We start from the raw sequence: 11,219 nt of genomic DNA, 5'->3' as shown, positions 1-11,219 counted from the left end.
TGTATCTCTGTGTTGAGCTTGAGAATTCGATCCCCAAGATCCATCTGAGTGAAGCTCTCATCGGCAGCAATGGTATCAATCTTAGAAAACTGATGTTCTCTAAATTTGACAGAATGATCATCATCTGACTCCATATAATACAGGTTAAAAGTCTCCTTGCAAGTGCCCAGGACAAGTGGGATGCTGTTACAGTCCCGCAAGGTAAACTTGAGCTCCACATAGATCTTCTGAGCTGAGTTACGTGGTATCCAGTTTGTCCTCAGCCAATTGTTCTGACTATGGTCCATAACGTTGCAAACTTGATAGGTTCTGATTGGAGTATAGTTCTCATCCACTCCACTTATTTCTTCCCACTGAAAATACAAATATTAGAACAGTCATATAACAGCCCATTTTAACCAGGCTAAAAATCAGATGATGATCCGATACCTTCTTTGTTGATTAACACGCCGAGAAGAGTCTTGGACCATACGTATTATCTCTTTGTTCACATTTACCCATTGTCAGTAAAAGCATTGAAACAGTGCAAGGCTGGCAAACAAGACAGAAAAGAACCTGCATACAAACATGTTTTATTATGAAAGCATTATTTATTATAGCAGGGGAAAAAAAATCATAGTCTAATAACGTTGGCTAGGGATGGGCATGAACCGGCTGATGAACTAAAGTTCATCACAAATTTTGGGCACGAACAGAAATCATGAATGTTCACAAATTTTGATGCATTTCATGGTGGGAGCAGGGAGCAAAAAGCAGGGGTTTAAATGGCTCTGAGCTTAAGGCTGGCTGAGGCTGGTGGCCCAAGAAAGCCCCTTTAAACAGCTGAGCGGTGTGGTGGAGCACACTGCTCTGTGTGTCTCAGCTGTTTAAAGAGGCTTTCTTGGGCAGCCAGCCCCAGCCAGCCTCAGGCTCAGACCCAGGGACTGGCTGCCTAAGAAAACCCCTTTAAACAGCTGAGCTGTGGGAGCAGTCTGCCCCCGTGGCTCAGCTGTTTCAGGTACAAACCTCACTAGCCCAATTCAGTTTGTATGCAAGCTGACTGGGTTTGTGGGGTTTATGGCTTAGTTCATTGTTCGCCCACAAACCACGAACCAAACTGAGCTTTTGTGGTTCATGTCCACCCCTAACCTCGGCAGCCAATTAGCTATCTAGAAATAGCTGCTTTTCAAAGGCATGATTTCTGCTCTATTTGTGTGGCCTACTGTGGCTTAAATTCCTGAAGTCTACAAGTCTTGGAAGCAAGTTCCAATGATGCCACTTTGGATCACAAATTGATTTGATACCTTCTACTGGTTTCTTGCATGGTTGACCTAGGGTTGCCTGCCCCCAGTCGGTGGCTGGAGATCTCCTGGGATTACAACTAGGGTTGCCAAACCTGTTTATTCCTGCGGCGGGGGGCTCCCGGACGGTGTCCTGGTTGTGTGTGCACACGCTCTGCGCGCGCGCCGCATGCACATCACCCGGATGTGACGTGATGACGTCGGTCAAACTGGGGGCACGGCCACAGCCATTTGAGGGGGAAACTCTATGTTTTCCCCTCAAATGGCTGTGGCCCGCCCCCAGCGTGCCCGGCGTCATCATGTCACATCTGGGTGACGTGCACGCCGGGGTGGGGTTTCCCCCGGGGCCCGATTCCGCGGCATCGGAAATCGGGCCTCCAAAGCGGGGGGAAATCCGCCCCTCGGGGGGATTTGGCAGCCCTAATTACAACTGATGTCTAGGCAACTGAGATCAGTTCACTTGGAGTAAATGGCTTCTTTGGAAGGTGGATTCTACGTCATTATACCCCACTGAAGTCCCTCCACTCCCCAAACCCCAGCCTTCTCAGGCTCCATGCCCAAAATCTCTAGTTATTTCCCAATCCAAAACTGGCAACCCTAGGCTGACCACCGAAGCACCCACTGATTTGTTCTTAGGCAAACTAGGGGAGAAAGGAAATCCAATAGAGTACTGAAGAATTTTGACAGTAAAGCAGGATTTTCCATGAATATTTGCAGTTACCAAAAAAAGCCAGTAATAAAGCCCATTTTACAATGTTTCCATCTCATTAAATAAGGCACAAATGGTTGCCTCTAACACCTTATCCAACATCTTCCTCTGCTTTCTGTTTTGAAGAAACTATGCAAAAGAATTAAAATGCTGAGTTATTTACACTCCATTTACAAGTAGTTCTATATTCTGTAAGACATGAAGGGGTTGCAGTGTAATGCCTGGTATGAAATGAATGGTCCACTCACTTTTGTTATTCTGCAAACTGCATAGAACAGAATTGTTCAGGAGAGCATTTTGATAAAGGGAATTGGGTGGTCATCTATTCCATCTTTTATTGTATACATTATCTTGCTCTTATTGCATTTTTCCTACTTTTGTAATTCCATTTTTGCATATGGTCTGTTAATTTTTCAATGTTTTTATTTTTTCTCTAATCCTACTCCTATATCATTGTTTATTGGATGTCTCATGCTATTTGATTGCACAATTTTACACACTGTAATCTGCTTTGAATCTCAGCAAGGAGGTGAGCTAAATAGTAAACAAATAAATTTACTAAAGAATCCTTTCTATCATTGCAATCTGCTAATTTTCCTAGCTACTGATGAGTAGTAAAATATTTTGTCAGAAATCATTGAACACTAGAAAATAATTTTGAGATATTTTGGGCAAAATTAAAAAAAAACCCAGTCTTTATCAGTGAACTGGATGTCTTAAAAACTAAATTACGTCTCACCCTGCAGCTACAGTAATCTCAGGGGTCATTTGGGGGAGGGACGCGGGGGGACGCCATCCCCCCGGGTGAGGTGCGGGAGGGCGGGGCCTGGAGCTCCCTGCTGGTGTCCGCTGGAGGTCGCCGCCGGCTGTGGGGAGGACACACTTCCGGTGATGTTGGGGGTGTGGCATATGCTAATGAGTTATGCTAATGAGTCCCCCTAGCTCTTTTTCTACGAAATGACCCCTGAGTAATCTATTTTGTATTTTCAGGGATTCAGTTTCAAGCTTAATATGCTGTGCTATGTCACATTTAGTCTTTTGAAAGGCTTGTAGATTTTTTAATCCTTTTGATTTACAGAAATATACTCATTTCTGTAAATCAAAAGGATTCAAAAATCTACAAGCCTTTCAAAAGACTAAATGTGACACAGCACAGCATGCTAAGCTTGAAACTGTATCCCTGAAAATACAAATACTGCTTTTGTGGCAATGTCTAGTAATATACATCTTCAGAACAATCAGAATAAACTTAGAAGTCTTCCAGGTAGGTGCTCTCCTAAAAGTTCCAAAAAACTGTGAACCCCAATAAATTTATTCTCAAGGGATCTTTCAACAAATGATCCCAGCATTTCAACACTGAACTTCTTAAAGCTCAGTCCTAACCATAATTATCTGTTCATCTGAATGATTTTGCTCATTAGTAAATTACATAATTTTATTCCTACTGGGAACATAATTGATGGGAACCAAAAAGAAAACAGTAGTTTTTGTTTTTATTTTTTAAACATACAAAACAGGACTTCAGACTTTTCATCTGTAAACACAACTAGGCCACAGTCAAATGTTTTGAACTGTCTACTATCATTCAGGCAACACATTTGCAGAAATTTTTATAGAACAAATGTTTCTAAATATTTAGATTAGAATGTACAATCCAACACTGAGTACTTAAAACTATTAACTTCCACTGGCTTAAGCACACAATGCTGTTAAATGATGTCTTTCAGAAAGCAGTAAAACAAGAATCATCTAGAGACCAAACAGATGATACAGGGGATGTGGGCAGTCTCCCAATAAAAACAACTGAAATGCAGCATCATGAGCAAGAATATTAGATTGGAGAGGTTTTATTTTTAAAATCATCTCTATATTACCTAGCAGGTAAGAGATGCCACAAATATTGTGCATTCAATGTGCCTATATGACACACAAGGAAGAGAGGAAGCACGGGGAATCATTTCTCTTCTCAGCCCACCAGCTACTACTGCCGCCGCCATCACAGGTCTCTGCAGATACGGCAGGTAAACTAGAGAGGAAAGAGAAATTATTCTCTGATGAAGAAGTATTATCCAAGGCAGAAAATAATTCTGAGACCTTTGGCAGCATTACAAGCAGCTGAAACCTGCTCTCCAAGTCAGGGTTGACAGGTCCCTTTGAGAAGTCACTGAGGGGGTGGGGGGATGCTCCAGGAGCCTGAAGTGTCACCCCAGATGCGCCAACATCACCAGGAGTGACCTAGCACATCATGCCTGCGTCACCTGGAAGTGTTGTGGGCACTTCAGGGGTGACAGTCTGGTTCGGGGGCAAAGCTTTATTGCACAATCACCCTCAAATCATAGAGTCTTGCCCAAAAACCAGAGTGTTGCCTCCCCAACATCACTGATGTGCTTATGTCACTTCCAGGTGATGTAGGCATATTGTTCCATGTTGCTGTTGGGGGGGGATTCACTTATATTGTACTGTACAAATTTCGCTTACATTGTACTGTACACCAAAAAAGCTACCACATATCTCTGGGTCATACTCACCAAGATGTTGGAAAAAATGTGGAGAAATAGTGACATATGCACGTTGCTGGTGGCAGCGTATGAAAATCAAACATTTCTGGCGATTGATATTGGATAAGATACAGTTAATTACTGTGCATGTTGTGCCTTTGACACCAGAGGTATTTTAAATTATTGGTTGGACGATTTAGTTCCTCAAGTTAGGAAAAAACTGATTGAGATCCTTTTAATAGTGGCCGCGGTGGCTCAGTGGTTAAGATGCTTAGCTGCAGACTGGAAGGTCAGTAGCTTGGCAGTTCGAGACCCGAGTGTCGAGTGACGGAGTGAGCTCCCATCTCTGGTCCCAGCTCCTGCCAACCTAGCAGTTCGAAAGGAAGAAATTTCAAGTAGATACATAGGTACCGCTTTGGTAGGAAGGTAACAGCATTCCATGCGCCTTGGCATTTAGTCATGTCAGCCACATGACCATGGACACGTCTTTGGACAGCACTGGCTCTTCGGCTTGGAAATGGAGATGAGCACCACCCTTTAGAGTCGAATTCGATTGGCTTTTGAGCAAGGGAAGCCTTTACCTTTACTTAAAACATCAATAGCCACAACTTGGAAATGTCCAAATGCACCAACACTTGTTATAGGAAATTTATATAATGGACAAGATTACTTATCAAGTAAATCAATATGAATCCCATCAATCCTGTTCGGATTTTGTTGAAGTTTGGTCCATTATGTTAGAGTATTTTAGTATAATTGTGTAAAATTTGTAAGATATAATGTTTGGGATTGCTTTGTTCCTATAGATTTAGTGTTTGTTAACTTGTAATGATAATTTGTAAAGTTAGTAGAATGTATTATATGTATTGTTTATAAAATGTTGATTATTTTTTTTTAAAGAGAGGTATTAGTGAATTAGTAACAGCGTTCCGTGCACCTTGGTGTCTAGTCATGCCAGCCACATGACCACGGAAACGTCTTCGGACAGCGTTGGCTTTTCGGCTTTGAAACGGAGATGAGCACCGCAACCCTAGAGTCGGATTCGACTGGCTTTCGAGCAAGGGAACCTTTACCTTTACCTTTATTAGTGAACTGGTGATTCAAACTGACAGGAGAAATAGGTAAATATATACTTAAAAGAATGTGCCATCCAGTCTCAACTGATTCATTGTGACCCCCAACTATGGTGTGTCCAAGGCAATAGATGAGCAGAGGTGGTTTGCCATTGCCTTCCTCCGGATAGCAACCATGGTCTCCCCTGGTGGTCTCCCATCCAAGTACTGACTGTGGCTAACCCTGCTTAGCTCCCAAGCCCCGACAAGCTTAAGCCAAACAGGGCTATTTAAAATGCTGAAATATATGCTAAAGCAATTATGAATTACTGAACAATATTTTCCCCCTTAAGTTATTTAGTATTTTTAGTTTAGCTACAGTTTGTAAACATCTTTTGTATTAACATATTTATGCATTATTAATAGTATCTTCAAGGTTTTATAAAATAATTATCCCATGCACTTAAGCATGCACTCAGTATTAATTTCTGAATATATCAAAATTAAGATTATTTAAAAAGATCCAGTGGTTAGGATGTCATACTAGAAATCAGGTTTACTAGAAATCAGGTTTACTAGACTCTGTGCTATACAGCTTCTGTATAGCCCATTGACCTTGGGCTAGTCACTCTCACAGTCTAGGCATCATGCATGAAAGAGCAAAGAAGGGCAGGATAAAAACAGATAAGTCAATAGGCAGATTTAAGTGATCATATCAGTGTCAGACACAGTACTATTAAGATGCAGTAAAGGTTCATTGCATTGGTTAATCTTCATGTCCAGCATTTTTAATTCAATATGTTGATGCAAGGAGAAAAATGCTGAGGCATAACTCACATGATTAAGCAAACATCAGAATATGTTCTTTATAAATGGAAGCAATGAACAATTATCACTGCATTAATGTGTAATGAAGACCAAATTGCCCATAAAATTAAAGCAGAATGAAGTTTCAAACCATTTGCAAACACAGCAGAAACATCAAAACTCTCAGAAATTGAGATAGATTCAATTTCTATCTGCAATAGTTGTTTTGTACTTATCAGATTGCACACAATTAATTTTGAGAGCCCTAAAAGAGCTTTTTAATAGCTTTACAATCATGATCTTGTGGTTCTTTATGTCAAAATTGGCTCACAGTTTTGTATATTATAGCTTGTTATTCTATGCAGACATCCATTCCTTATTTACAGAATATTTTACAAGACTTCATACTGTAGTGGTGCTTTCAATCGTACCATTTGATTAATTGGTCTGATGTACCACGGGAGGAGGGTATGGTGTATAAATGCTCTTCTGTCACAGTAATCATACCTTATTGCTGGACCATAGTTGCCCATATTTGTCTACAGATACATTCAAGTCCTTTAAGATGCTGCCCTTAACTGAATAGCTTTGGATGTCAAAAAATATGGATGTATAAATATGTCGTTTTCATGGGGGATGGTATTAGTATGCTGCCATTATGAGTCCTTGTTCATTTTGCTCATATTCACTTCTCATGATTCATCAGTTTTACACTATTGTCTCCAGAAACAACCCCAAATAAAGAGACTGGACAGCCAGACTAAGGTTATTATCCGGAGGTGACACTCCTGTACTTACCAACTCAGTTGGAGGCCCTCCCCACTGTACAATGAATTGAGCTGTTACAGGAACAGCCCTCTATTAATGCAAGATGCCTCAGGGTGCTCACCAATATGCTGTATCTATCATGAGCAACCTATAGGGAGACTAGGTCTCCTGCCATAGTAAGAAACCTCTCGGTAAATACTTTTGACACCCACTACTGCCTTGTGCACTGATAGGAGGACTTGGGGAGGAGGAAACATGGCATCCCAGCAGTGCCCCAGAGCACCTATATTACTTCCATGTTAAACCAAAAGTGCCACGGGATTCTCTAGCATACTGCAAAAACTCTATGGTAAATCCATAGAGTTTATGTTGTATCCTAGAGCATCCCTGGTGATGTGCATGGGAAGTGATGTCGACATGTTCCCAGTGACATCATTATGCCACTGGTTAGCGCCCACCCCAGTAATTCTCCCACCAGTTGCCTTGTTTGGCAACCCTTACAACCTGCCCTAATGCTTCCATCTCTAGTTATGGCCTAACTGGTCCCAAAACCAAGCCTATCCATTTCATCCTTCCTGTGACAACATGAAGCAGGCCAAACAACCCCACCACCCCAATTCCCCTAAAACTACCAATCACAGGAATTGCAAAAATTCCCACCCAGCCATGTTGCCTGGGGAGGGTCAGTGGGTCAGCAGTTGACAGAAAATGCTTGTGTGAGGAGGTCAGAAGATCCTTTTATGTCTTGCCAAAGAGTCATCACCCATAGGCTGGAGAATTAACTATCCTAGACAGTTAGGCCTAATTTGAATTTGTAAAAGGGGCTGAAACAATACCATCTCTGCGCCAATAGGCACTTGTCACATTGTAAAATATTTTATGCCATTTATATGCTATGCATCATTTATGAGTGAGAAAATGGAAAATAGTACAAAAATAACAAGGTTATTTAAAAGGATGAAACTGCAAAATTCAATAACATTCCTTTTATTTTATTTTTGTGGAGTAGTTGACACAAATTTTATACACATGTGGTAAATATGTAGTACTGCCAAAGAACATTGGAAAATTATTTCTAGAGCTATTTCTCAAGGAGCAGGTGAAGAGTTGCCTTTCTCCATAAATGTTTGTTGTTGAATGACATAGACTTCTTTCCCAAATTTTGTTTTAAATGCCATAACCTCTGCATGAATAATCTTTGCTCGATATTGGAAAAGGAAGATAATGCCAAATAAAGAGAAATGATTATAGAAATGTTATTTATTTACTTCTTCATATTTATAGCCTGCCCTTCCTGCAAGCGGGCTCAGGTCTGGTAACAACCTTTCAGCAGTACAACAAACAATTAAAATATTAAAACACTGTCATATGCATTAAAAGGGTGGTCACAACCTGAGAGCAAAGAATTCGCGGTTGCAAGAGGTTCCCTAGATCATTGGTGACACATAAATAATGGAACATGTAAACTAACCTTTGTATCTTGTATGTTATATGGCATTGAGCAGTGGGTTGGACTAGATGGCCTATATGGCCCGCTCCAACTCTGTGATTCTAGGATTCTATAGTAAAAAGTTAAATAAAGTTAAATAAGTTTGATAAGTGGAAGGTAGGATGGTAAGCTGAACTTAATAATGACTATCTGGTTTGTTTACAGAATGGAAGGAAGCTTTGTATCTAACTTTCTTTTTAATGAACAAAATGTTTATTAAATAAATACAATATTTATTAAAAATTCAATAAAATCCCTATTGAAGTATGTACATCATTTATAAGTAGCAGTCATTATAAGCATATAAATTTGTTCTATTGACTTGGTTTGTTTTAGTGACTTATTTTATTGTGTGATTTGTTTTACTGATTTGTTTCATTATCTTGATTGGTTTTGTTTCATTGTTTTAGTTGTGAGCTGCCTTAAGCAAGACTGGGGAGACAGCGTACAAATTCCCTGATGTTTAAAAGGAGGAAGGAACCTAATTCCCATTTAAAATGTAGTGCAACTCTGTGATTTAATTATTTTTCCACCAGAAGGAATATTTAAAATGTTGGGGTTTTTTGCAAAACATGTACACAGTTACGAGAGTAGAATCAAGCACAGTTTATGACTACTTCCGGTTATCCCTATCCCCATTGAAGACTTATGTTCGGATAGCAGTTGGTGACAAAACAGACTGAACTTAAGTGAACCTGACACATTCATAGAAAACATACTGTGAACATGTGGCTGAGAAACAAAAAATCAAAAGGAAAATGAATATCTGATGGGAAGATATTGATATAATATGAAGATTGCTACATGTGCTAACAAGCTCTAGACACACAGCTGGAAGTAGACATATCTTCATATTCGTTATAAGCAACCGGATGGACGGGGGGGGGGATTTATGACAGTCTCGTTGTCAATGTAATTACTTTATGTCACTTTGTGAACTCAGTCAAGCAACAAAATTGCCACTGAGCACAGTAAAGAGCACTTGATCATATTCAGAATCCCATCCTGTTTGGTAGCGTTCAATAGGATTATGCAAACCAAAGGAGAAAAGATGCAAATTTAACTAGGATTTCCCCTCTTCTGACATCTATTCAATCAGTTCTTCTGTACAGACAGTAACATATCTGCAAAAGGACTCTCATATTACAGATGCCCTGCATGGGAACATTATGATTTTTCCCCCTGGCCAAACACAAAAGGACTGATCATATCACTCTCCAGTTGCCAAGCAATTGCCCTAACAAGTGGTAAACAAAGAAGTGGGAACATTGTAATACAGTGCCTCCCAGTAATGTGCTGGGACACACCAGCAGGGTGTAAAAGACTTGAGGAGGAGCTGCCAGGGGGTCTGCATTGAATACTGAAACAAGGCAGCACAGTGATCCAATGGATGTTTTATGTCAGCTGCAGAGCCAACAGGTGGGTACCCCAAACTCAGAAAAGGGCCAATAAGTCAATTTAGTAGAGGAATGCAGGCATTTGCAGCTCTCAGCAATAACAACCAATACATTCTTTCACAAGTGACATCATTACAATATCCTTAACCTTTTCTTAAGCTAGGAAATTTCACTACCAGAATTCAAAATAACAACATACTTCTGCACGGGGCTTTTCCCTTTCCCCCTCCCAGTGTGGAAGCCACAACACCCTTCCAAATCTCCTCAACGTAGGGGTGCTTCAGGACATTGACAGATACAATGTGCTGCTCCCAGAGGGAAACACCAGGGAGGATCTTATCCCTCCCCTTCCCCTGAACTGAGCAAAAGTGGAAGCCTTTAATTAAGGAAGAACCACTTAAGTTAGAGGAAGGCTCCTTGGAGGGTGGTTGCATCCACTCCATCACTCACGTGTGTGCACAGAAGCAATTTCCTCCTGCGTACAGGGTAGAGATTTTGGATCCTGGCCAAAATTCTCTCCAGATATTCAAGTTTCTGAAGTGGCTTGAGTTCCCTTAAAGTGGTCAGATTTGGAATAGAAAAGTTTGTTTTTAAACAGCTAAAATTTAATTTGCCTTCTCTCTGTACAAATGAAGATGCAAGACAGATGTATGGGTGTTGTTTATTTAAACAGCATATCAACATCACTGCTTGTTACAATAAGCTAACTATCTCAGAGATGGACTGTGCTAGGCAGCCTGCCTTTTAGGGGTAGATCCGCCCTGGCTCCAAACTTGGCCAGCAATTCTGTGGGCCTTGTTTATGCTTGCCTGCACATGGATGATGTGCCAAAAGGTGCCCATCTGCAGTGATAAAATGCTGAGGGGCAGAGGGAATAGCTCCTCACAATCTACATGCTGTCTTCGAAACATTAGCTGGAAATTCTCCTGGCCAATCCTGCCTTGTGCCTCCTTTGAAATTAGGGTTGCCAAGTCCATCTTCCACCCCCAGCGGGGGGACTTTGGGGGCATTCCTCGAGGGGGCGGGGCATCCCTGACGTGATGACGTCACGTTGGGGACGTCCGCCGCCCCCCCACCCGCCCGTGTGCCGGATCTCCAGAAACAGCAGTTCCCTGCACTTAAAGGAGCCAGGGGACTTTGGGGGCGTTCCTGGAGGGGGCGGGGCATCCCCGACGTGATGATGTCACGTTGGGGACGTCCGCCGCCCCCCCCCCACCCG

At 41.4% G+C, this 11,219-nt stretch overlaps 1 protein-coding gene across 1 annotated transcript in view; it reads right to left on the bottom strand.

Moving 5' to 3' along the window:
* EPHA3 (EPH receptor A3) overlaps positions 1 to 11,219 on the bottom strand; it is a 306,093-nt gene that overhangs the window by 197,844 nt on the left and 97,030 nt on the right. Inside the window, exon 3 of the mRNA XM_015406944.1 lies at positions 19 to 353. Coding sequence (XP_015262430.1) covers positions 19 to 353 — 335 coding nt within the window. The remainder of the gene's footprint in view (positions 1 to 18; positions 354 to 11,219) is intronic.

The sequence above is a fragment of the Gekko japonicus genome, unplaced genomic scaffold (genome assembly GCF_001447785.1).
Source record: "Gekko japonicus isolate JY-2015 unplaced genomic scaffold, Gekko_japonicus_V1.1 scaffold1450, whole genome shotgun sequence".
In the NCBI taxonomy this organism is placed as follows: Eukaryota; Metazoa; Chordata; class Lepidosauria; order Squamata; family Gekkonidae; genus Gekko; species Gekko japonicus.
Note: the sequence above shows the minus strand (reverse complement) of the source record. Positions and strands in the feature narration are given on the sequence as shown.